The 25557-nt window shown below is 39.4% G+C and overlaps 4 protein-coding genes across 6 annotated transcripts; 1 reads left to right on the top strand and 3 right to left on the bottom strand.

The window, feature by feature from the left end:
* Positions 1-207: 207 nt before the first annotated feature.
* On the bottom strand, positions 208-2286 carry LOC123472654. The gene is made up of 2 exons (XM_045174536.1): positions 1376-2286; positions 208-1216 (listed from the first exon to the last, which is right to left on the bottom strand). The coding sequence occupies exons 1-2, from the start codon at positions 2284-2286 to the stop codon at positions 208-210; spliced, it is 1920 nt and encodes a 639-aa protein (XP_045030471.1).
* On the top strand, positions 1787-20592 carry LOC116924046 (thyroid adenoma-associated protein homolog). Of its 3 annotated transcripts, none has more exons than XM_045173952.1 (9): positions 1787-1910; positions 2546-2560; positions 2640-2739; positions 15355-15480; positions 15546-17511; positions 17584-17723; positions 17780-18133; positions 18194-19214; positions 19284-20592. In XM_045173952.1, the coding sequence occupies exons 4-9, from the start codon at positions 15376-15378 to the stop codon at positions 20396-20398; spliced, it is 4701 nt and encodes a 1566-aa protein (XP_045029887.1). In that variant the 5' UTR covers positions 1787-1910; positions 2546-2560; positions 2640-2739; positions 15355-15375; the 3' UTR covers positions 20399-20592. The 3 variants fall into 3 exon arrangements, with proteins under 3 accessions (XP_045029887.1, XP_045029884.1, XP_045029885.1); XM_045173949.1 differs by having other exon boundaries at positions 15338-15480; XM_045173950.1 differs by lacking the exons at positions 1787-1910; positions 2546-2560; positions 2640-2739 and adding an exon at positions 12922-13059 and having other exon boundaries at positions 15338-15480.
* Positions 5081-14615, bottom strand: LOC116923970 (angiotensin-converting enzyme). The gene is made up of 40 exons (XM_045174535.1): positions 14468-14615; positions 13986-14289; positions 13787-13883; positions 13583-13726; positions 13325-13513; positions 13172-13269; positions 12937-13106; positions 12818-12866; positions 12670-12745; positions 12356-12605; positions 12185-12283; positions 11972-12112; positions 11723-11885; positions 11090-11214; positions 10710-11025; positions 10554-10650; positions 10347-10490; positions 10082-10270; positions 9927-10024; positions 9690-9859; positions 9558-9606; positions 9415-9490; positions 9089-9338; positions 8925-9023; positions 8718-8858; positions 8477-8640; positions 8418-8427; positions 7773-8093; positions 7406-7712; positions 7240-7336; positions 7035-7178; positions 6771-6959; positions 6611-6708; positions 6380-6549; positions 6265-6313; positions 6122-6197; positions 5807-6056; positions 5639-5737; positions 5433-5573; positions 5081-5364 (listed from the first exon to the last, which is right to left on the bottom strand). Exons 1-40 carry the CDS (start codon positions 14557-14559, stop codon positions 5199-5201), a joined length of 5907 nt encoding a protein of 1968 aa, XP_045030470.1. The 5' UTR covers positions 14560-14615; the 3' UTR covers positions 5081-5198.
* On the bottom strand, positions 20474-23883 carry LOC116924056 (sodium-coupled monocarboxylate transporter 1). The gene is made up of 18 exons (XM_032930635.2): positions 23645-23883; positions 23447-23536; positions 23225-23384; positions 23077-23142; positions 22953-23004; positions 22823-22890; positions 22678-22746; positions 22508-22593; positions 22363-22426; positions 22195-22271; positions 22010-22118; positions 21829-21938; positions 21577-21760; positions 21424-21510; positions 21150-21361; positions 20887-21088; positions 20784-20813; positions 20474-20718 (listed from the first exon to the last, which is right to left on the bottom strand). The coding sequence occupies exons 1-18, from the start codon at positions 23764-23766 to the stop codon at positions 20605-20607; spliced, it is 1902 nt and encodes a 633-aa protein (XP_032786526.2). The 5' UTR covers positions 23767-23883; the 3' UTR covers positions 20474-20604.
* Between the last annotated feature and the right edge of the window lie 1674 nt (positions 23884-25557).

Below are 25557 nucleotides of genomic sequence, written 5' to 3'. Positions count from 1 at the left end.
ATTTCCGTTCCAAAATCCAAAGATTTTTTGTTTTCGCAATTTAAGAGTCACTATCAAAATAATTAAGTATGGCAACACAGTTAGAAAAATGTTAAAGAAATTTTGTGTAATCAGCTGACAGAACAGTGAAAATTATACGATCATCAAAAAGGAAAGACAGAAAAAAGGTATTAGAAATTGATGTTGGAATTTCAAATTATCCAGTGTTTAATGACGGCGAACAAATGAATGCAAAGTAGCTGGAATCTCCTTCACGTCAAATAGAATTTGATTTTGGCGCAGGACTTGTGCTGCCAAACAACTTAGTGGCAAAACGGTGTGAAGCAAAGCTTGAAGGCGAGGATCGGGCAATCTGCCTATTGCATATGCCTTGCCTATGCATTGCCTAAAGTGCATCAGAGGTGTTTGCCTGTTGTAATCAGCTTGATCAATATGGCCTCCATGTTCCATGACCACCTGAGCTTGGCCAAAATCCTTAGAATACATGCTCAGCCAATGTAGAGGTGTTAATCCGGCAGCATCCTTTGCATTAGGATCAGCTCCAAGTTCCAAGAACAACCTAATTACGGCAATCTGCAACTCCTTAGAGGGTGTTTCCAAAACTTGCTCCTCTTCTATTCCATCTTCAAAAAGGTTCACGTCCAAAAAATGTTCATCATCTTCAAAACGAACCACGTCAAAATCATCATCGTTGTCGTTAGGACCGCCATTATCAGCGTGGTAGCCACACGAAGAACATCCGCTAACAGATCCATCAGTTTCGTCATCATCACTAACACATGAACAAGAGTCGCTATCATCATCGTCGTCGCTATCATCATCGTCGTCGCTATAATCATCGTTGTCGCTATCATCATCATCTTCGCTATCATCTTCATCGCTTTCATAGGCACAATTAGGAGGTCTGCTGAAATATTGCAATGGATCTTCACAACGGCAAATCATGTGCAAGAAATTTTGGTAATCCAAACCCCATCTACGGTCGTAACGAAGGAAACGGTAGAGACAACGTTTGAATTGGTGACTTTCGTGAGCATCTAACTGTGGAAGCATCTCAACAATTAACAAGACCATCTCCAAGATGTTGCGTGCTATATCGTACGATGTACGATCGCTACGTTTGCTATATTGTAGACCAGTAACAGCATAGTCACTAGCAAACTCGAAAGCAATCATTAGATTGGCAAATGTAAATTCTTCTCGATTGTCCGGTTGTCTGTCACGCAATTTTTTGAAACTATTCTTCATGTAATCAAGTACGCAGCTGGCAATGTCACTAGCCTCGAAATCCTCCCATTGATGTTGTTGAAAATACTCAAGAAAGAACAAGCCAATGCAGATCACACGGTCGTACTGCTATTCTTTGTTATAACACATGCTAACATATTGGCAGAGGTGTGAAAGACTAAACAGATTGGCTCCGGGACTGATGCTGTGCATAATTCGCTGGCTAACCAAAACGCTCTGAGTAAAGAGCTGAAGGTCTGATGCGTTGATTTGCTCCAGTTGTTCTTGTGTGGTAAATTCAAATGTAAAGCCCATAGCTTTACGAGCATTGTCAGACGAAAACGGGACCTCAGGTTTGGGTATGACCTGCCATCCGTCAGTGGTCGCATTACGAAGATTAATGGCTTTTTCCCAGCAGACCAGCCCGAGCTCTCGTGTTCCGTGTATGTTGCAAAAGCACAGGTAAGTAGCTCCCAATAGTTCCAATATGTTTATCTTTTGATGTCGGTCGTTGGTGCTATAGACGATGGAACTAATCGAACTCGATGTTTGTCCAGATTGTATCTCAGCCTCAATCAGATGGGTGATTATATGTGTCTGCCCGCAAAGAATAGCTGCGAATAATGGTGGAACTTGCGGGTATTCAACACCGTTCCACATAAATCGCCCATGCTGACTAACAGGTACTTGCAATTGTTGTAATAAAAATTGGACCATGCTCTTTTTTCCTAGACGAGTGGCCATTAGTAGAGGTGTTTCTCCATGTTCGTTGTATGATTTTGCTAATTCAGCCGTCACTTCTGGTCCGTTCGTCTTGAAGAACATTTTGTTTAATTTCTTTATCGAGCCTTTGCTTACTGCTTCGAAAAATGCTTCGCAATCCGAGTAGGTTATTGATTGCGTATCCCATCTATTACGTACTGCGGGAGAGGAGTCAGCAGTTTGCGGAACTTGACGCCAGACTTTTTGCCAAACTTTACGCATACCGCTCAGTGTATCTTGCCAAACTCGTTGTAACATGTATCGCCAAACATAACCAACCGGTGCTCGGGAATCCATTTTTGAAAAAAGGTAAAGAGTGATGATTTCGAAAGATTTATTGAGGGGACATTTCATCCGCTTATAGCCATTCTTCCATGGCACCGGCCCTCTGGCAAATTGGCATTACCTCAGAATTCCGAGTGTAGAATCAAAGTATCTTACTAAACCAACCTATGCGTTGTTGTTATGGTTGTATAGAAATGAATCGCTTATTGTTCAGTATTTTTACGCAGTAATTGTGCTAGATTTTATTGTTTATTTTTGTTTTAATTTGCAGGTGTTTTCTACTTTGGTAATGCATTATTTGACCACTAGAGTGCCACATGGTCATTACCACATTACGTAATTTGTGCGTTATGTCACTTGTGCAGTTGTTATCGGGAATTCGGGAGAAGTAAATGGTAGCCTACCACCAAAGTGAGACAACTGTTGCCGAGACCCATTCATCTTAGAGATTCTTCAAGTATTCATGTAAGTCATCCATTTAATTGATTTTCATTAGCATGCCCAACCATCCTCACAAATCGATTGTTTTTGCATTGACTAGTAGACCTACTTTGTTTTTGTTGATCGTTACCTAATTGCCTATAGTTGGTACTTTTTGGTTAGCGTTTTTTCTTTTTCTTGTCAATGCTTGTTTTGAAAATGCCATGTACATTAGAATCAAAGAAATGAAGGAATTAGCACATTCAGGGCGATGTCAAACCCCATTTCTTGTTTTCGTTACCGTCTCTGCAACGGTGTTGCATCATCTTTAGCCGGGGGGAGGGCGTGCTTTCTTAAACGCATTCTGACTTTACTGCTACGTACTTGAGATTTTCTTCGCTTTTAATGGAATCGTGTGATATTTTTTTGGCCCTGTTCTAAGGCCATAGAAAAAAGCTTTGCTTGGATGACGCAAGTATCTGTCTGATATAGTCATTTATGTCATGGTTACTTTTCTTGAAATCGACAAATCAATCTGCGGTTTTGAATATTCATATATTCAGAAATCTGTACCGATTCTCTTTTTGTCTTTTTTTGTGTCACAAATTCAAGAATTAAATTCATCTTGACAACAGGTTGACGTTAGACGTTAGGTTCATTTTGATACCGTCTGGGTTAAGGCGTTTCCAATGGGATTTGCAAATGGGATTGGCCCCACTTTCTTTTTATTGTCTCGAAGGCTCCTAGAAAATTGGTAGTAACTTTTCTATGTATTCTTTATTAATTTCTCTAGCTTCAACTGATTTCTGATTTCATTCGTGTTTGCTGACGTTGTTTGGCTAGCTCAGATCTCACCAACTGGTTCGCATAGCACCTGCGCCATTATGCATTGCCCAAATTGGCCAGATAAAAACCCGTGTTGGATTTAAAAAGAATTCACTACCATTTGTTTTCAATCAGATCTCAAACCTGCAATGATTTTCTATCCATTAAAACTGGAGTGCGATGAAATTAGTCGATTTGTCTTCACCGAGGAAAGGAAACCTGTTTTTAAAAACAATTCCTTTTGCATCGCGCGTCTGTTGTCTGTATTCAGTGTGATGGTTAACTTTGCTTTAATTGGCTCATACGAAGTTATTCTTCTTGTCGGCTGGCTAAAATAACAAAGAAAAACATTTCTTTTTTAGTATTGCCCATTTTTGAATTTATTTTCAATCCAGTTAGCAGATTTTTGAAACTATTTCACCATGCGCGGAGATGACTGCGTAACTTTTTGGGGGGCATCCGTCTTTGCTCTCTACAAGCTTTTTAACGAGCAGCAAATAACAGTTGAAAGAAAGGCTTAACTTTTCAGATTCATAACTCCAGGGCTTGCTTGATCTAAACTCGGTGAACTTAGGGTGAAGGTAAGTTTTGGGTTTATGATAGTATTGAAGTCCGTCGCTCTTTGATCTGCGGCAATAAAGCCATAAAGACATTTTGTTTTAGCTGCTGCTCGCTCTGATGCTTCTTTTTTGCGCAATGCCAAAACCCTTTTCAATATAAGACTAGTCTTCAGATTAAATGTTGCAATAATCATTGTTTTATGTGTCAAGACGTAAGCAAACCCATCTCACAATTTCGAAAAAATTGTGGCTAGGCAAATTGAAAAAAATTTGTTTCGTAAAGTTTCAAACTGAAAACCAGAAAAGACGGAAAACTTTCCTACCAGAAAAGAGAGATTACAAGGCACTTTATCTCGCGATACTTTCAACGCTTATGTTGTTGTTGTTTTGATACTTTTTATGCGCATTCAAGCATGTTTACGATACGTGAGTGTGACAATCTTTTATGCGTGATAAATCGAGCTTGTCTTATTAGGAATGCAATTCCATCTTTGAACAATCACAACCTTTTTTAAGATAAAAACCGAACTAGATGGGGGACATTCATAGAATGATTTTTTGCTGCTAAACTTGATACCTACCTGTTTATTTCACTTGCCAGTACATTCCCTTTTGTGTTATAAAACTGTTTTTTAATGCCTTTTAGCAACTCACAGTGATTTAACGTGTTTTTTTGTCCAGCGTAATTGATCGGTATGTCCGACAAATTCGGTTTTATGGTACTAGTCTTGCCAGTGTTTTGCAACCATATTTGGATGGCAAGTCTTTTTCAAACTTCTATAACGTTACTTCAGAAAAAAAAAGTCTGTTTAATCGTTCCAAGCAGCTGCAGTTAAATCCCTTTATTTCAACTTTTGTATAGTAGCTTTGTCCACCGTAAAAAAGCATCATAAATCTTATTTTGCTAATTCATTTTTTAGCATTTTCCCGTTTCTGTAATGCAGAATTCTAGTTATTAAAAGAAGATGATTCAGACATACGAAATAAGTACATTTTTTGGGTTTAAACTCAAGGAGGTGTATTTGCTTGCGTTTGTAGCTTCTAGTGCGATTCTGTGTTTATTGAATGCCATCTTTTGAGATAAATATCTAGGCCACTTGCCCTGTCAGATGTAAAATTTTATTTCCAGCCAGGTATTTCGCCCATTTCTTCGTTTGCTGCTGTAAGCCATTTTTCTAGTGGTTTGAAATATTCGCGGATGGCGTATGCATCCATTTTCTCTTGTCCTGTTATTACTCTCATGACCTCCGGCCAAGGTTTGGACGAACCCATAGAAAGCCCAGCGCTATTTTCGTAACAAAAATTTTGAAAACTACCTTTTGTAAAATAAAAGGGCTTTAAATTCAAACTTACGCCAGTTTAGAACCAGCGGCTTTGCTTCTGTAGATATCACAGTTGTGTAACGGCTTTTTAGGATCTAGTGGATCATATTGTCCAGCTTCAATGCACAAAGAACGATGAAATTGAAACTGGATGATTGTGCTCACAAAGTATCTGTCGAAACCAAAAAGCGAAAATTAGATTTTTTAAAAAATTTCTTTTGAAGCTCAAAATCACACCTTAGATATTCGACATTGGCAGGGACATGATACTTTGCACCGGCGTCAAAATTTGCCTCTGATCGCGCATTAGGCGGTTTGATTCCCTGGTATTCTTTCCTTTAAAGAAAATGAAGTGAAATGATATGTTTGTTTTTTTTATGTACGTTTGTTAATTTGCAATCCTACCGTAGTCTCCACCAATGCGTGTTGTACTGAGACTCATCAACTGTTCCATCGTAAATATCCCACCGATATTTGTCAATTAAATAGCTAAACGGTAAAAAGGCAATTTTATTGAGAGCCATTGAAAAGAGGAAGTTGATGGAAGTCTCGTAATCGTCAATGGGAATTGATTCGTCAAGCAGCCCAATTTCTTTCAAATGTTTGGGGGTAATGACGGAAAGGGCTAAAGTGTCTCCTACTGCTTCGTGAAATCCTATAGCAATTTCGTAGACCCTTCAGTCTTTTTCTCGGAAACCAAAATATGCATTTGCTTCCTACCTGGATTTGCTCCTTCGCGATAAAAGTATGGCTGATCTTTGTAGAGTAGATCATATTGGATATGTCCCATTTCGTGCTGTTTGGTTTAAAATTTAACGTTTCAATTAAGACGGTATTCTATTGAGTTTTGTTAAAATAATTACGTGAACAATGACGAGATCGGTTGCCGTGACTCTTGTACATTGCTTGATTCTAATCATTAGAAAAACCGTACGTATTATTTGGTTGCAAAATTTTATTAAAAAAATAATAATTTACCGAAAGTCTTTTCCGTTGCAAAAATCCCATGCCGAGGCGTGACAAACCACTTGGCGATTATCAGGTTTCTCAATCAAAGATTCTTTCCAGAATTCGTCGGGCATTGGGATCAATCCCAACGATGTGAAAAACTCGTCAGATACTTGAAACATTTTGAGCGGTGTGTATCCCTAGTGATCCAAAATTCATCAATCGATTAAAATTCCAAATAAATTTTCTATCCAGCACAACCTGTTGAATCATTTGTTCGGTGACGTCGATAGACGCCTTGTTAGGATAGGGACTCGTAAGAGAATCAATGTTTTCCCAAGATTGAGCCCACATGTTTCCTATTTAAATTCAAATTTGAGGAATGATGCAAGACAAAGTTCTTCAGCATTAACAACTATACCAAGCAGATGAGCGGGTATAAGTCCGTCATCAGAAAACTGATCCCCGTACACGTTGCGTAATTTAGCTCTGACGTAAGCGTGAATTTGTTGATAGAGGGGCTTGAGAGTTTGCCAAAGCTCCTCAACATCGTCTTTGAAAGTTTCTGATTCGTAACTGTTCAACCATAGAGCTCCGGTGTCGTTGAAATCTATGAATAAATGAGGGAGTCTGTTGGTTTTCTTTATGTCAAACAGCAAAGGAAACTATCGACTTTGTACTCAACCGTTTAATTTCGCAGCTTGGTTGCTTATTTCGACAAACTTTTTGTATGTTTGCTTAATTGGGCCACCACTTTTGTCGTGCCATTCTGTCCAAACGTGGCGCAATTCTTCCTCATTACGACTCTCTCTCATGATTTTTGTCAATTCTATTGTTAGAAAGTGCTTGAGTTTTATATATCTCGAGGGCAAGTTCTATTAAAATTGTACCTGGTTCGAGGGAAAGATTGCACGTTTCTTTATATTTGAAGGAGCAAATTGTTGTCGTACTGTAATGCTTCGTCATATCAGTTTCCAATTGCGCGTACTTTAAAATTGATTAAAGTGTTGTAGGTTTATGCAAATGCAAGTCAATTGTTTTTTTTTATTTATTTACCTTTTTGAATTGATCGTCAGGAAGCCTTGCTGCTCCAAGAATTGTGATTTTCTTTAATTTTCTAACGAGGTCTGGATCTTTGAATTCCCGCCATAGCGGAAATGTAGCAGTGACATTTTGCGAAATTTCCTTTGAAAATTTTGCCGAGTCCAAACTGAGTTCTAATTTAACCTTTTCATTTTCATCGTTAATGTCAGTAGCGTAGGCCCATTCAGCAACAGACGATTCGTAACATTTTTGCGACGATAACTGATCCAATTCCACCAAATAAGAATGAGCTTCGGATTCTAAGTCATTTGTCGATTTCCTGTAAAAAGCGACAAAAATTGAGGGTAATCGTTTGGGTATGTAATTGAGAGCACAATACCTTAATGATGGTAGGTTCCAAGCATCAATGATGCAAATTAAAAGAAAGGCTACAATGGCGAGTGTCCAAATTGTCATGTTATCGATTGTTCTGCAGTCGAGAAACTGCAACTCGCAAGGTTCTAACATCAACTTATTACCTTTGGGATGAAACGGTACAACGTGGGACAAGCACGTTGACCTTTTTAAATTTTTATTTGTACCTTTTGTTTTTCTGTTCTTTCTATAGCCCCGCATAAATTTCTTGCTGGTTGCCTTTTTTATTTTTAAATTAGTAAAAATATTTAACGGTAAAAACCAGTTAGATTTCATCCATTTCCTTCTTTAAAAGATGATCAAGACTGATGCTGTATGATTCGGAGTGTTTTGGTCTGATGGAAATCAAATTTGGCACGATGAAATTCTTAAAATCGTGCTTGGCACTTGAATTACAGACGAGTTTTATTCGCTTTTTATGTAAAACTCGAGTCCGTTTTTTATTTTCCTTTGTTTCGTCTTTTGCTTTTCATCAAAGGGTCAATGATCTGCCCAATTGCAGCTACTTTGTTGCTTAACTCTTACGGTTTTCCAGTCCAATGACACATCGTTTTTTGAACGATTTATTTGGTTTATTTATTCACCAAGAAACATGTTGATACTGAATTACGTTTTGCCCACTTCAAATCTCAAATCCGAGCAGAAAAATGATTGAATTCAGTAGTTTTTACTGCCACCCAGGTGGTTGAGCCAGTTTGGCATTTTGCAAGATGAGCCAATCTTCTAATGGCTTGAAATATTCGCGAATAGCTGATGCATCCATTTTGTCTTGTCCGGTCATCACCTTCATGGCTTCAGGCCACGGTCGTGATGAACCCATTGCCAGGCCAGCACTACCAAAAAATTTTATTAATCACTTGATTCAGTCTCCTCTTTTGCTGTATGCTATTTTTCTTCTTGCTATGCTTACGCTAATTTCGATCCGGCCGCTTTGCTTCGGTAAATATCGCAGTTATGGAGCGGCTTTCGAGGGTCCTCTGGATCGTATTGTCCAGCTTCTAGACATAAGGAACGATGGAACTGGAACTGGATGACTTTACTGACAAAGTATCTAAAATTTACCAATTCAGATTAGGAAAAATTCGAAAACAGAGAGACAAGGAAATTACAGATCGACCTCAGATATTCGACGTCAGCGGGAACGTGATATTTGGCTCCAGCGTCAAAATTTTCCTCAGATCTTTCAACGGGGGGTTTAATTCCTTGGTATTCCCGTCTAAAAGTAGAACGAAAAATTACCATTCATGTTTTCCCGCATTTGGTGCGCTGTATTCGACTTACCGCAGTTTCCACCAGTGCGCATTGTAATTAGAGGGTTCAACAGTCCCGTCGAATATGTCCCATCGGTACTTGTCAATTAAATAACCAAAAGGCAAAAAAGCTATCTTTTCCAATGCCATGGATAGTAAGAAATTAATGGATGTCTCGTAATCGTCTATCGGAGTCGAATCGTCCAGCAAACCGATCTCCTTCAGATGTTTGGGCGTTATAACGGACAGGGCTAATGTGTCCCCTACCGCTTCGTGAAATCCTAAAATTAATTAACCGAGATTAAATTAGCGACCTATAGTTCAAAGTATAAGAGTTTTGAAAATCGCGAAACCTACCTGGGTTTGCTCCGCGGCGAAAAATAAGAGGTTGATCTTTGTATTGCAAATAATATTGGACGTGGCCCATTTCGTGCTATATAACAAGCGAATCGTTTGACTAAAAGAAAGAAGAATTTTTAATTTTTAAAAAATTATTTTACGTGAACAGTGATGAGGTCCTCTGTTGTGACGACGGTGCATTGCTTGATCCTATGAATATCGTACGTGTACGTTTATTCGTAATCAAAAATGTGTTAGACTCGAGTTCAAGAAATTCATTTTTCAAAACTCACCTGAAATCTTTTCTATTGCAAAAATCCCAAGCGGAAGCATGACACACTACTTCGCGATCATTGGGCTTTTCCAAAAGGGATTCCTTCCAGAATTCAGGTGGCATTGGGATTAGACCCAAGGAAGTGAAAAATTCATCGGATACTTGGAACATTTTTAGCGGTGTGTAACCCTATTTGTCGTTCAGAACAGGCGGTTGTTAATGGAAATCTGCAACTACGTCACATGTTGCAATATACCTGCTGCTTCATTTGTTCAGTGACGTCAATCGATGTTTTTTCGGGGAAGGGCACAACGAGAGAGTAAATATTTTCCCACGATTGAGCCCACATGTTGCCTAAATTTTTTTTATTTTTGTAATTGATTCAAAGCTTAAACGCGAATAAGCAAGTACCTAGCAAATGAGCAGGAATAAGCCCGTCTTCCGTAAACTGGTCACCATAAGTGTCCCGTAACTTTGCTCTCACATATGCGTGCATTTGCTGATAAAATGGCTTCAAAGTTTGCCAGAGCTGTTCGATCTCTTCCTTGAACGTTTCCGATTCATATTCACGCAACCAAAATGCTCCGGCGTCACTGAAATCTGTTTGGTTGTCATTTGAAATTTTACTTTGAGAATGCACTTATTTTTTTTTTTCAAACTTGAATATTCACTCAACTGTTAGTTTTTGCAATTTCGTTACTAAAATCAACGTATGGCTTGTAATATTGTCGAATGGGGACACCCACTTTATCGTGCCACTCTTTCCAGGCATGTCGCAGTTGCTGTTCGTCACGACTCTCCTTCATTATCTTAGTCAAGTCTATTTAATTTAAAAGGGTCAAATTCTTTGACTTAAAATGCTATTTAATTGTTTGTGACTTACTTGGATCCAAAGAAAGATTGCACTCGGTCACATCCTCGTAAGCGCATGTCTTTGCGGTGCTATAAATTTTCGACATTGTGTTTTGGAGTTGCTTGAACTGCAAGAAAATGTTTTTAATAATAGCATGGTGAAACACATTTTTGTACAGCTATTTACCTCTTTAAGCCTCTCTTCAGGTAGGGCAGAAGCAGACGTTCCAATGATGGCTATCTTTTTAAAGGTTCGCACCAGCACAGGATCTTGAAAATTTTCCCTTGTTTTGAACTGAATTGTTATATTCTTCCAAGCTTCCTTTTGGAATTTCGAATTCTCCAAACTCTTTTGCAGCTTAATTTTTTCAGTTTCGTCTCTAATGTCCGTCGCGTAGTTCCAGTTTGCGTTAGCTGCGTTAAAACATTTTTCCGATGACTGTCGATCATATTCTGCTAAAAATAGACGCGCCTGCGACTCCAAGTCATTTTCGAAGGAGTCACTATCGGTGTCGAAAGCATTAAATTACAATTCGTGTAAAAAATTCGTAATTGTGTCGTTTTTACCTGACCGAAGGAAACGAATAAGCGCCAGCAATGAGCCAGAGCGAAATTATAGCTGCCACTCTCCACTCCATGTCTGAAGCTACTGTCAACAGAACAGGTGTGACACCTTGTAGTCTTATAAGAGACTATTCGTCGACGTTAGTACAAACTCGGCTTTTGATTAGGCTTGACTTTTATTCTTGTGATCCAGCGGTATGCATGCTAAGCTGACTGCCGTGTTTTGAATTGGTAATTGTGAAACCTATCCTGTAAGCTTGCCATAGTCGTAGAGGTGATTTCAAGGGTTCCAAAAGAGGGCAGCAGTTTCTTGGGCGTGTTCCATGTACGCAGTCGTCATTTCTTGTTTCATTTTGATAACTCGATAGCCAAATAACCAACAGATTTGCATTTAACGAGTAATCCCTTTGTTAACGGATAATTTTTTTGTACGGATACACTAGCTTTCGGGACAGGTGTAAAGTTTCTCTGGTTATAACGTGATATTCGTAGAGGACTATAGTTCGATCAGTTAATATATTTTTATTGTTGCTTAAACGAATGTGAGGGACCGGAATGGCTCGGAAAAACCCAATAACAAGAAAGCTTAGCATGATGCGGTTGTCTTGTTAACCAGTTTAGAAATAATATAACTTAAGGCCATCCAGGTATTTCGCCAAGTGCTGCATTTTTTATGGTCAGCCAGTCTTCTAGTGGCTTGAAGTATTCGCGGATGGCGGAGGCATCCATTATTTCTTGACCGGTCATTGACTTCATGACCTCTGGCCAAGGTTGGGATGCTCCCATTGCAAGTCCAGCCCTAATGAATCATTTGTTGCCATGCCAACAATCTCTTAATCTCCTGACTTTAAACGTAGTTCACCACCAAAAGTGATTTGTGCTTACGTTAATTTTGTTCCAGCTGCTTTGCTTCGGTAAATACTGCAATTATGCAGAGGCTTTAACGGATCCTGTGGGTCGTATTGGCCAGCTTCTTTGCACAGCGAACGATGGAACTGAAACTGAATGATGGTGGCCGCAAAATACCTGCAAGGTAAAACGATTTAAACCGTGACAGAAAATAAATGATCTTCATCCGTGATAACACAGGGCGTTCACCTGCTGTAGTCAACGTGAGATGCAACATGATAAATGGTACCAGGGTCAAAATTTTCTTCTGATCGCTGAATAGGAGGCTTGACGCCTTGATATTTGTTCCTTTTGTTAAAAGAACATTCATTTTTAAACCTAGCTAGATCTTGAGGTATTTTTTATAACACGAGATTGTACCTGAGTTCCCACCAATGCGAGTTGTATCGAGAAATGTCTACTGATCCATCAAAAATGGCCCAGCGATATTTATCGATTATGTAGGCAAAAGGCAGTGATGCGACCTTTTTCAAAGCGATGGCCATCAGGAAATTGATGGATGTTTCGTAGTCATCGATTGGAGTAGCCTCGTCTAGTAAACCGATTTCTTTCAGGTGTTTTGGTGTCTGCACCGAGAGAGCTAGTGTGTCACCAACAGCCTCGTGAAAGCCTTCCTCGTTATCAAAAATGTATTTATTGTTTAATTTATAGCATCTTGGTCGTAGGCAATTTACCTGGATTGGCTCCATCGCGATATGTGAATGGTTTATCTTTGTACTGTAGGAAATATTGAATATGCCCCATCTCGTGCTATAGCAAACAGTTTCAATATGTAAGGTCCACATTGTGTCATTTAAGATAAGATAAAAACGAAATCGTTACGTGAATAGTGATGAAATCTTTCATGTTGACCTCAGTACATTGTTTGATCCTTGTTAATAAATCAGTTGCATAGATTAGGAACCACATAACAGTCAAATCATACGCACACAAGTTGATACCTGAAATCTTTGCCGTTGCAAAAATCCCAAGCTGTTGGATGGCAGACCACTTCTCGATCCTTTGGCTTTTGAATCAACGATTCTTTCCAGAATTCTTCTGGCATGGGGATGAGACCCAATGAGGTAAAAAACTCGTCAGCTTTCTGAAACATTTTTAATGGTGTGTATCTCTGTATGGGAGTAATATTTTGCTAATTAAGTTAAGAGCTTTAATTGCCAAGCAATGTTATCAAACCTGGACATTTAATTCTTTAGTAACGTCAATCGAAGCTCTGTCAGGAAAAGGAATCAATAGTGAGTAAATTCCGTCCATGGAAGATGCAAAAATACTGCCTGGAGCAATAAAATCTTTTATTCTCGTTACACAGCTCGTTTTGTGAACCATTACCGAATAGATGGGCAGGAATCAGACCGTCTGAAGAGATCTGATCCGCGTACACATCACGCAGTTTGGCTCTTGCGTACGCATGGATTTGCTTGTAGAGTGGGGCGAGTGTTTCGTAAATCTTTTCAAAGTCTTCCTTAATTGTGGCCGATTCGTATTCGCTTAGCCAATAATCCCCCGTGTCACTAAAGTCTGGTTTTCAATCAAATTAAATTTTAAGTACTCTTCTTCTTCTTTTTCAAAAGCGATCTGCAACTCAACTATTCAATACGGCAGCTTGATTGCTCAATTTTACAAACTGTTCGTAAGGCTTCCTGATCAGATTGCCGCACTTATTATGCCATTCGGTCCATATGTGACGAAGTTCTTGTTCATTCCGGCTTTCCTTCATGATTTTTTTCACATCTGTAAGATTGAATTTCTATCTTCATTTTAACGCAAAACTTTATCTTATCAATCGCTTACCTGGATCCAACGAGAGGTTACAACTGGTTGAATTTTGGTAAGCACATACTTTAGTCGTGCTATGCGTCTTTGACATATCGGATTCGAGTTGATTGTACTTTGATTAAAACAAAATTAATGACAAACTAATGATTCCGTACAGCCTAGTGAATTGGTAAGCTATTTACATGCCTAGCACTAAAAAGGGAGAAAAATGTACCTGAGCTAAAACGTCTTCAGGTAATACGGACGATCCGAGGACCGTCGATTTCTTGAATTTTCTTTTGAGGTCAGGATCTTTAAAGCTAGGCCACGACTTGAATTTTCTATTCAGATTCTGCCACGAAAGTTTTGCAAATTTTGAATATTCCAAGCTTGCATTTAGCCGTAATTCTTGGTTGATGTCGTTTATGTTTGTGTTGTAATTCCAGCTTGCCACTGTGTAATCGTAACATTTTTCAGCCAAACGACGTTCTTCTTCTTCTATAAAGGCTCGCGCATTTTCTTCTTCATCGTCAACAAATCTTGATTGTTTTTTCGTAAAAAAAAAAAGGGAACTTATATTTAGGTATATCTGAGAAACACAAAGCAACTCCGAACAAAACAGAAAGCAAAGACACAAATTTAACAATAAAAGCAATTACAATGTTAAATAACAACAGAAAAGAAAAATTTTTATTGTTTTTTAAACTGTTGAAATACCTATGCAACTGCGGTAGTGCCACAATTCTGTTGACAGAATAGCAAAGAGCGAGTGTCAAATACAATGTGTAAAAAATACTAAGTTGCTTCATGCTGGTGTTTTAGACCACACTGGTTGTTGGATCTTTGCTGGCTGTTTATATAAGGAAAGGCCATGGTGATTAGTTTAAAGAGCCTGAAGGTATCTATAAATTCAAATGCCTAACGCATGCAACTGCACCTTCACGTGTACAAACTTAAAAAAAAAAAAAAAAAATGGGTGGGTCAACGTACCAAATATTTGCAAGGTGTCTGGTAAAATGATAACGTTTACATCTCTGTGTTAATTTAGCTCTAAGATGCTTGATTTTCTAGCTAATGGTGTTGCTAAATTTAACTACTGAAGTTGTGTACTAAAGTACATATTACTAGTTTTATTCATAGAGCAACATCATGTGAAATGCAAGGAGAGATATGATACGTATTTGTAACACAAAATAGGACGTTCTGTACTTTGAAATCCTAAAACGGGCTGTTATCAATAGTTGTCACTTGTTTGATTTCATATCTATGCGTTGTCACAGCTTCTTTTCTTTTTCATATGGCATATAAAATGAACTGCCTTTCTTTAGATTTATTGCTACGTACTTACGTCTAGTAAGCTTTTGCTTTTTCGTGAGTTCGTGAATTCGTGACACATCATTTTTACACACGGAATATGCAAAGTCATTCTTTTACCGGCAACACTGTTAGACAGACAAAAAATTTTTTTTTCATTGTTTTGATTTTTGTACATGTGATTTCTAAGCCGCCGCAAGTGACAATTGTCGAATGCGCGAGGTGCATATATGGCCAATCGCGAGTAGTTAAAGAAAAGTTTTTACTTCACAGCATTTTGGCTATCTCAGAAATAATTTAAACTACAAGAAATGGATCCAAACCTGGATTACCAAGAGAATTTCAATCACTACACGGCTGTGGCAAAAGCTCTTTCACATGATGTGCAATCAGAGGTTTTCTATGGTACTATTAGGGTGAGTGTTCCTGTAATTGTTGTTTTTTAATTTGGTCTTGTATAATTAATTGTTTGGTTACTTAGGCCCTTCTTACAACAATACAAATATCCAGAAGGCGAAACTACAAGCTGACGGAGCCCCCTGATCTCTTGCCTATAACTGAAGCTCTGATTAGGAATACAAAGCTAACTATAGACCTTGCCATAGTGGCTGGGAAGATAAACTGCCTGACAAAAGTATTCATCCAAAACAATCCTGTGACAGTCGAGCATTTGACAATTCAGTCTTCACAGATCATTGAGACTATTCCCAAGATCTGCTTCTTATTTGGAATTATTGATTGTCTACCTTGTGACAGATATGATGGGATGGTAGTCACCATTGGTGAAGAGATTTTTTGTTTGTTGCAAAATTTCAACTCAGTTTATTTCCATAAGATGAAACTTCTGCTTTCGTGGTTGCAATATGTCCAAAGCATTGTATGTTTTATTCCTCTTTCGAATCCCATTCGAACAGATTTTCTCCTCCCTCAAAGTGAAATGATGAAGCTTATTAATTTACATTGGGAGACAACACAAGTGCAAAATTTACCAGAACAGTGCCTAGCGACAATCTGCGGTATATGGCGTACCGCCCAACCAACTTCACAATATGCCGATATCGTGGCTAAGATGGCGTTGACTAACTTGACATGGAGATCAAGAACAAAATACCTCATCCTTGCTACTGTATTGCCTTTCACACATTTCAAGGAAATTTTGTGCGAGTACCCAGACACTGTTTACGCAATCACGACGAGCCTCGATTCAAATTGTCTTTTGGCTGCTGGAACAGCTCTTTTTAAGGCTTTTACTAAGAATTTGCTTCCGGATGAATGGGAAGACTACTGCCAAAGTGTATTGCTTGATGCGTTGAACCACACGAACCGAAGCACACAATTCAATGCTGCCCATTACTGGCTTCCCTGTTTGACCCATGCTTCACCTGTGGTTCTTATTGAACTAAAGCAACGCCTTTTAAAAGCTGAAAATTTTAATTGGTTAGCATACATATCACTATTAAAGCTGATGGATCATCTCGACGAAAGCGATAGACTGCTAACCCAACAAGCTTTGATTCACGGCGAGGAAGAAGTAAGAGCAGCGGCATTCGGGATGCTTCTCCATACAAATAAGAAGACAGAAATCCTTCGGATTAAAGATTGGAATCTAGTGAACAACTTTCTGCTAAAAAATCTTCGATCAGACAATCCCCAATTTAGACTGAAATTGCTTTCCACAACTCGGCTATTTCTGATCCGGGTACTGGAATCTTGCCTTAACAGAATGAAAACTAATTGCTCTATAGACGAAGATATTGACAACTTAAGAAATCTGTACGACCATCTACTCAAATGTTTAACACCCTTATCCAGCTACCAAAAGAAAATCACTTTATTGGCTGCCCTTCGCTACATCCATCAGCTATTTGGCGACAATGACGTTCAAGCAGATAGTTTGGCAAAAGGTGCATCACTGACAAGACGCCGTCAGTTAATCCAACTAGCCGGCGATCGCTGGAACTTTACTGGCAAAGAATCGTTGGATCGTTACACAATCTGTTTGATGGATGAGGTTATTGACGTTCGACAAAAAGCAATCGATATGCTGCGAGACTTTTTTCCTTCCCCACCACTCGATTATGTACGATTACTTTATCACCAAGGATTGGAAATGTGTGACAGTGCAAAGTTTCAACGTAGTGAATGTGGTGCTTCAGTAATTCAAATGGTCAGTCATTGGTCATTGACCAGCACATCCACTGTTCCAGAATTGACTCTAGAATTTCTAATGGAGGAGATCCAGAAGCGATTTCATCAGCTTAAATTAGACTGGATGTCGGGAGCTTCAGAACGGCCTGTCCACGGTTTCATTGGTGCTTTGGTCAAATTTCTCCAACTTCCACATCCTTCACGTTCTATGACATCGTATGCGGCTCTGATTGATTTGAGTAAAACGATTAGTAGCTACATGTTGGACACGTTAGCTAGCAAATCTACTGGAAGTCCGGGTAACCATAATTCTCAATATATCAAGATAATCTTTTGCTAATGAACTGTTTTTTTGTAAATTTTTTATCAAGATATGGCGCCCTCTTTTGAGGAAATGAGTCAGGCAATTGACGACATTGTTCGCCGGAGTAATGCAGTCGAAACGAACGATACCATTTCCATCAGCGTTCAGCAACAGCTTGTCTTGGCCTGCGCCTGGCTTAATTTGAAGGTACTACAAATCATATCCTGAATAGTTTCGCCACTAAACTTTATTTCTGTGCTCAGGAATCGGGTAATTTGGCCGTTCAAGTTGCCATCTTGTTGCTAAACGATGAAGGACTGACCAAAGAAGACCGAGTGCGTCAGGTTGAAGAATGTGCCCAAATAGTATACCAAATTCTTCTACGTTGCCGACATAAAGGTGCCATCGAGGCAGCCGGTGATGCTATGGGCTTACTCTGCCGAAGATTGTTTGCTAGCCGAGAGGAAACGATCAAAGCTATTCCCGGCAATATATTGACGAACTTTCTTGATCGACTCGAAAATTCAAAATTGGGTGCGTCCATCACTCGCCGTTCAGCTGGACTGGCATTTTTGGTCAGTAAAGTTGTAAGCAGCCAATCGGAAAAATCCTCGACGGTACGATATCAAGCACAAGTTTAAATAGAAAGCAAATAATAAAATTAAGTCTAATTCTAGGACTCTTTACTCGTGATGACCACCAAAAGGTTGATTACTGTTGCCCAGCGCCCATTTGATGTGAATGAAAAGCAAGACGATATCTGCGACTTGCCACAATCAGTGGCTATGCATTTACTCAAGTCGTTAGTTCACGATGCTTCGTTGAGCGTTGGTGTGCAACCAGAGCTGATGGAACCTATCGTTAAGTTGAGCGTCGACTCTTTCTCTCATCCGCACTGGTCCGTCCGCAATGCTGCCCTCCAGCTGCACGGAGCCGTTATACCACGTTTGATAGGTGCTACTGGCAAAACGACTGCAGAGCTGTTCCACAAACTTCCAGGATTAGAGCCCTTCTTTCTTCAGAAATTAGCCGAACAACCAGAAGGTCGACAGCTTGTTAGCGGGGGTCTTATTCCCAGTCTCAGCATTTTGAGCCGCCTTTTCCCTGACTATGGGAACGAATCGCGAAATTCACGTTTCACCACTCTTTTGATTGTTTTACTTGGCCATCCAGTGATTCAAGTTCGTCAATTGGCAGCGCAGAGCTTATTGGCATTCGTTTCGCTCTTCAAGACCAAATGGATAACGATGCAGCTTTGCGAGGATGCAGTTACTTTAGTTACTCGAACACATTCGGAAACACCGCTCCATATGTGCGTCCCTGGTTCTTCGATCACCAATAGCCTTCACGGCTGCCTATTTTCCATATACGAATTTTTAAATCGCTGTCGGGACGTTGCGCTAAGTGTAGAAGATTGGGAAATGATTCGCGAGGCCGTTTCGGCACTTATTCCTGTTGAGAACAATCATCCCAGTTATTACATTAAGTCAGCCATCTTGAAGCTTTTCCAAATGTTGCCAAACATGGCTGGCGATCTGGATTTTTTTACGATGTACCGAGACAAATCGGTGCGCAAATTATACCAAAATCAACCTGGTTTTTGTGATTGGCTAAAACTGAAAACTGAGCTGATCGTTAATCAAATCTCGCTTAATTGCATGCTGCCAGCCATCGAACACTTTCTTCCGCCCTATAGTGGTATGAATAGCTAACTTAAAATTTGCATTTTTCTTTTATTTAACTTGTCTTTACTATTTTTTTCTTCAGGAGTGGATGTATTGGAAACGGCCCTAAAAGGCATGAAAACGCGTTTGGCTCGTCTGTCAAGTTCCAGCGTGTTGGCAAACACCGTAACTGGCTTTGTTACGTACTATATCACTAATTGGAGATTGTACCCTAGTCTCTTACCTGTTTGCCTTGATTTCGTCCAAGCTCGAGGAGCCGGAGCACTGCTGGAAAGCGATACTTCACTACAAAATCACTTAGATTTTTTCCTGGATAAATGTATTCAAGCAAGGCAATTGGGTTCTCCTGTGGCACTCTTGGCGATCCAGACAACATCTTCCATCATCAAGGAAATAATTGAAAAAGGTCTACCCATTAACGATTTAGAAGAAGTGGCTTTTCGACTAAGTCGCTGTTTATTGGAGGCTTCACAGCCTGAAGAGTCAACATCGTTCCGTTCAGCAGCTGCCGTCAGTCTTAAAACGACGGGGAAGCTGCTAGTAGAGATGGCAAACAAACGTGCAGAAACCAGTCAGAATTTCTTCCTTTTGATTCTGAATCTTATTCAAGACGAAGAGAAAGATATACGAACAGACACTGCCTTCTTTTTGACAGAATTAATCGCCTCTGTCAATGGTCATTCAGAAGGAATCATAAGCTTGGTTCAAATGAGTCCTACCCAGTGCCTAGAAGAATTTGCCTTTCACATTCATCATTGGTTCCCAAAACAACATGTCGTCCCCGTTATATTTAATTTGCTCAAGAACTCCGATCCAGTTAAAGGCGAAAGCATTCAACCTCTGTACGATCGTGAACCCCGAAATTTTTTCCACGAAGAAACTGAATCCGTTTCATTCCTCGTCAAAGTCTTTGAAACTTTGTTCGCGAAAGGTCACAGCGAGGCGTGGCAATTGGATATTGACGTGCAACAAGTTATAGAAGAAGCGAATTCCTTGCTTGATCGTATTAAAGCCGATACGTTATTCGATGAACAGGCAAAGGAATGGCTTTTTACTCAGTCCGCTGGAACGTATTCAGCCCTCATTCGGCTATCTGCTCGTTTGAATATTATAGCGTCAACGTGTCCATCGTGGAAGACGAACCAACTTGACCTTCAAAGCACAATCGAGATATTGACTCGTCAATGCGTTTTGTGATTTTTTAAATTTTGGCCCATTTTTCCTTCTATTATACAAAATTTGAAAAGTCGCTAAAAATGGGATTGGATGTGCTCCGGATTTCTGGAATGTTTCACCAGTAATATGGTTGTAATATTTAAAAAAAATACTGTCTGAATGGTGTAACATTATAGTCAAAAAAGAAAACGAAACATACAAAATTCTGCTACTTATCCCGTTACAGACTAAGTTTGCATTCTAACGTTGCTTATCGTTTGAAGATCATCTGGGTTACTGGAAGAGAAGGCGACATTGATTTCACCTAATTTTATGTCAGATTTTGGCTTTATTTCAGGCACCTGTAAAAATAAAATGGAAATTAATTCCACGTTCGGCTTGAAATTCCTTATGACCTGTAACCTACATATTCGTCACCAACGTGAAACCTCAGAAACTGAAAAAGGTAAACAAAACAAAATCATTAAATCAATAACGTAGTTTGATTGAAAAAGCGAGCCCTTAATTACCTCTTTGGCTTTTTTTGGGAGAAACCAATAAATGGTGTTGCCCGTGTTACAGACGAGCCCAGGGTTTAGTTTTCTTGGATTTTGCGGTCCCGTGAAGGCGCTCACTATTAAGCCAACGACAATGACTGTCATACATCCGCAAGCGGAATACCACATGTATGAGAGGTTGTACAAATCCAGCGGCTTATCCATTTCATTTCCCCTGTTCATTAATGAATTAATTTTTTGAGCTGAAAATGTTGTAAAAATTGAAATAACGTTACAAAGGCATCGAGGTAGTTGTATCGAAGCCAATAGTAGGAAATTCCGTTGTGGTTGAACTGGTAAAGTTGGCCATTGTACTGTTGAAAGGGCAACCTTCGAAACTGACGGGTTTGCGTGGTACTTTGATGAAACCTTGAGCTTTGGCTACCTGGGTTCCTACACCAATCCATAGCATGAGCAATAGGCTACTTAAAAGGCCAGCAGCTGCTCCCTATGGTCGGAAAGGGAAACTGAAAGTTAGGTGTCAATTTTCGCTTGAATATTCAAACTAACGATGGAATTGGCCCATGGGAAAAACATTCCCAGAGTAAAAACACCGAGAAGAGGTCCTCCAAGAATTCCAAAGATGCTCAAGGCGGCCTGTAGATCAAAGAAAAGGGCTCGTGTTTTCCCGGTGGATCTATTATTTTTCTTGACCAATCATACCTCAAGGACGTTGCCTAGTTGGGCGGCTACAAACACCAAGCCGAAGCACAAGGCACCGAAACCGAGTGCAATAAATTTGGAAATGCTCGTTGCCCGGGCGTCGTCCATCTCTCTGCCACAAAAAGGTCGAACGAAATCTTCCAAACAAATAGCAGCCAACGAGTTCAAACCGCTTGACACGGTGCTATACGTACGTAATGTTAATTGGTTAACGAGAAAATTCAGAAATAATTAATTGGCCACACATTATACCTCAACGCCCCGCTGAAGATTCCGGCGACAAATAAACCCGGAACGCCTGGTACGTTTCCAAGAGTGTCCATTACAAACCGTGGGAAAAGTTGATCCGGTTTAGCGATAAACTAAACAAAAATTTTTAAATTAAATGCCATTGAATGATGATGTCATTAATTAAATAAGATAGGTACGGTACCCCAGCAGTGAGGAGATCGCACTCGGAGTATCTAGCAAAGATGACCATTCCGCCGTAACAGCATAGTGAAATTAGGGCCACCAAGCCAACCAAATTAATCCAAACAGCGCTACGTACGAAAAGTAAAAGTAAAAAACTTTGTCATTGGAAAGTTAGAACACGAAATACTTTTACGTTGTTATTACTTTCTAGCTTGTTTCATAGTAGTGGCTGTCAAATACCGCTGGACTTGCGATTGGTTCACCCCGTAAATTGTCACCCACTAAAAAAACGGGAGAAAAACGGTCAACTCACTATAGAAGCAGCATAAAGTTAGATACTAAACTGCGGTAAATTAAGCTTATAAAACATACCGTAAAGTAGCCACCAATAATTAAGGACCAGACAGAATGTCGTTTGGCTGGACTGGTATCGAAACTAATAATTCAAGCAAAAGCAAACCACTTTTTAATCTAGTTTCTTTTAATTTACATTTTAAAAATGAGTAAAAAGACATACTCTCCAAATTCAACGCGATCCGTTTCCTGGTTTATAGCCCATACAGCTGCGCTACCACCTTTGTCAATGTCCCCTTTAAATACCACCTGTCCTCAGTTGACGTCATGCGTAAAGATGCAATCTTTTGAGGATGAATTATTTTTTAAGTCCAATCATTTTAACAAACCTACCACGGCCATTGAAATGAACATGATAATAACTTGAACTGTGTCGGTCCACATGACAGCTTTCATCCCACCCTGAATGTTTGCAATTATATGTTATTAATTCCACGTTTTGTTTAACATAAATAGTATGAAAGAGTTGATGACGCACGACGACAGTGTAGAAAACACAAACTACGAAAATTGCCGTGACCGAAACGTAGACGTGAATCCCGGTAACTGAAAATGGTTTGATCATTGGCATTAAAATATTTAGCGCCAAACTTTTTCAGTTGTATTACCTTGGCTGAGAGCCAAGGCAGGTGCGTAGACAACCACGGCCATGTAGAGGGTCTAAAACAGAACAGAAAAACCCATTTCTGTAGTAAAAATGTCTTGAAAATTTATCGTCGGAAAGGTGATTACCATTTGAACGGTAAATGTGGCTGAACCTAAGCAGCGGACGAGTTTGCTGAAACGCAATTCGAGGTACTGTGATTGACAGCCAATATTAAAGGATTAAAGTTCAATTCCTGCATCGAGGCAGCTGTCTTTTCGGTAATCGGGTTATTACCTCGTAGGCGGATGTGACATGTAGTTCATAGAAGATTGGCATGTACAAGTAATTGGTGGCCGGCATAACAAGGAAAAAAGCCAACACTATTAGCCAGTACATGGTGCCGTATTGGTAAACTTCTGCCGGAGTTCCCAGTAACGTAATGGCCGACATGAAACTTGCGGACGCGTCAAGGTCAAATAGACTGTAAACTTTTCACGCTAGAAGCATTAGCATTACCTTGCAATAAGAGACATGGCTACAGGAAAGGTTCCCATATTCCTTCCGGCCATAAGAAATTCACTGGTTGTGTTCTGTTTGGCTCCAAAACTAAAACACATTGAAGGGGGAAAATAACATGAGACAATCAAATTAGGTCAACAGGTCCATGTTGACCTGAATTCTATTGTTGTGCATAATAGAAAACGAATGGTTTACCATGCATAATAGATCCCGATGATGGCTGAAATAACCAACATTCCGACAAACACCAGGTAATCTGCCCAACCGAAAAATTGTTCTGCATTATAGTTGATGGTACTCGTGTTTGAACCTTCCATATTGATACAAATAGGAAAACACACGATGGAAAGCGTAAAAAAAAATATACAAAACAGAATAAAAACAACTTGGTTGACCGGTTACTGGTCACTGACTGGTATATCGCTGGACGGCAACAGCCAACAGCTTCGTTTAAAGAGCTATGGCGGGAGTACCAAAATGGTACAGCTAAGCACACCTAGGCACCGCTAGGCACCGGTTTATGTATGTTTTATGCATATCGTTGCATCACGAAAATTCCCTTCACCTTTAAAGCCTCAGGTGAATCATGTGAATGGCTATCTAACTACTTTCAATTTTGCACTTGGTTTCTTTGTAGCAGTTAAGTGGTCAGACTCTACATCAGCCAGTAAGGCAATTTGAAGAGCAAAACATCACCATGGTATAGGAGTTTAACAAACTCCTATACCATGACATCACAATATTCCATGTTACAATCCTTACCTAACAATAATGTCTGCTATGTACATTGTTATTCTTTTTCAGCATTCAGAAAATATTTATAATATGCTACTATACTCTGGCAGTAAAGTGCTTGAGTGTTTGAAACCAAGGAAACGAAATTTTGACTGCTATTTAGAAATTCAAACAGTTAATTGGCCATTCACTAAATAAACAATGATCGATTCATAATACTCAGCTAAGAATCGCATGTTAATTTTTTTTTTTTTTTCAAAAACATGTATATTTACATCATTCGCAATTTCAGGTTGCGTGTGTACTGTAGTTTTACTTTTATAAAAAAAAAAGCATATTGGGCTTATGCAATCAGGTATTCATTTATTGTGACCTTGAGAGCTTGAGACCGTGTAGGGGATATACGCAATTTCCTTTTTTGAGAAAATCTAAAGCGAGTTGAAATCATGACTGGAAGATGGCGTTCAGCAACCACGTGGCCTTGGATTTTTTTTCGTCCCCCATTTCTTTCGTTAATTCGTCTTCGAACTCGACAACTGTGACACCTCGTGCAACCTTCCCATTTTGTCAGCGTGTGGTATTAACTGGTTGACCTTCTTGTCGAAATGATAGTTAAATGCAAAACAAAGTATGAAAGAACTTTTAATTCTTGCTGGGTTTTGCATACCTCATACTTGTGTGACTTGCAGAAAAAGACATTTGCATTGAAACTTTTCCAAGACCAATTTGAAACCAATGGTAATGCATTAAAGTCAAGCCGATGCCTCAACTATGTCTAAGACTGAATCCACTCGAAAACTTCGGCTGGTCCACTTACCAGGCGATATGAACCGTCAAGTGGTTGATGTCAAAGTTGTTGGTTGGACAAATCGATAATTATGGCGGCGTGGTCTGCGTGTCTGCGTTATGAGCAAATGCTTCTCTACAAACCAGCCACGGCATATTTGACATTTTCATCGAGATTGTGCGTCGTACGCCGTACCCAAAGAAAATAAAAGGTAAGCCCACATCTAAAGCTCTTGTCGTTGCAATCAAATGAGATGTCGTTCTTTCTAGTTTTTATGGGTCGCGTGATTTGTCATTCGCTTGTCTAAAAAGAAACACGAGGTTGCAAACAAAACGAATTGCAATAACCTTGGGTCAAGTACTCGTCGTGTGAAACTAGTGATTATGCCATTCCCTTTTGTATTGATCTTTTCATAGTGCCAGATAACTCATTTTTTTCTCAATCTTGTTGACTTGTGACGCCACTTGATGTCTAGCTTACATTTTTATGACGTTGTATATCTAAAAAATGATGTGCACGTTTTATTTTCTATCGCCTAGTAAAAACCCGTCTGTCAACGTTAAAAGATCTCCTAAATCTACCAACT

This window comes from Daphnia magna, linkage group LG5 (assembly GCF_020631705.1).
Source record: "Daphnia magna isolate NIES linkage group LG5, ASM2063170v1.1, whole genome shotgun sequence".
NCBI classification, from domain to species: Eukaryota; Metazoa; Arthropoda; class Branchiopoda; order Diplostraca; family Daphniidae; genus Daphnia; species Daphnia magna.
The sequence above is the reverse complement of the archived record's forward strand: the minus strand, read 5'-3'. Positions and strand labels throughout refer to the sequence as shown.

Coding starts and splice junctions, on each gene's coding strand:
- LOC123472654 (XM_045174536.1), bottom strand. CDS start 2,286: ATGGATTCCCGAGCACCGGTTGGTTATGTTTGGCGATACATGTTACAA. Junction 1,217..1,375: donor CTCTGCCAATATGTTAGCAT/GTGTTATAACAA, acceptor ATTGCGTGACAG/ACAACCGGACAATCGAGAAG.
- LOC116923970 (XM_045174535.1), bottom strand. CDS start 14,559: ATGAAGCAACTTAGTATTTTTTACACATTGTATTTGACACTCGCTCTT. Junction 13,884..13,985: donor CTGAAGACGTTTTAGCTCAG/GTACATTTTTCT, acceptor TTTTAATCAAAG/TACAATCAACTCGAATCCGA. Junction 9,860..9,926: donor CTGAACAAATGAAGCAGCAG/GTATATTGCAAC, acceptor AACGACAAATAG/GGTTACACACCGCTAAAAAT.
- LOC116924046 (XM_045173952.1), top strand. CDS start 15,376: ATGGATCCAAACCTGGATTACCAAGAGAATTTCAATCACTACACGGCT. Junction 15,481..15,545: donor TTTTCTATGGTACTATTAGG/GTGAGTGTTCCT, acceptor TTGGTTACTTAG/GCCCTTCTTACAACAATACA. Junction 18,134..18,193: donor AATCGGAAAAATCCTCGACG/GTACGATATCAA, acceptor GTCTAATTCTAG/GACTCTTTACTCGTGATGAC.
- LOC116924056 (XM_032930635.2), bottom strand. CDS start 23,766: ATGGAAGGTTCAAACACGAGTACCATCAACTATAATGCAGAACAATTT. Junction 21,939..22,009: donor GCGATCTCCTCACTGCTGGG/GTACCGTACCTA, acceptor ATTTTTGTTTAG/TTTATCGCTAAACCGGATCA. Junction 21,761..21,828: donor ATCTTCAGCGGGGCGTTGAG/GTATAATGTGTG, acceptor ACGTACGTATAG/CACCGTGTCAAGCGGTTTGA.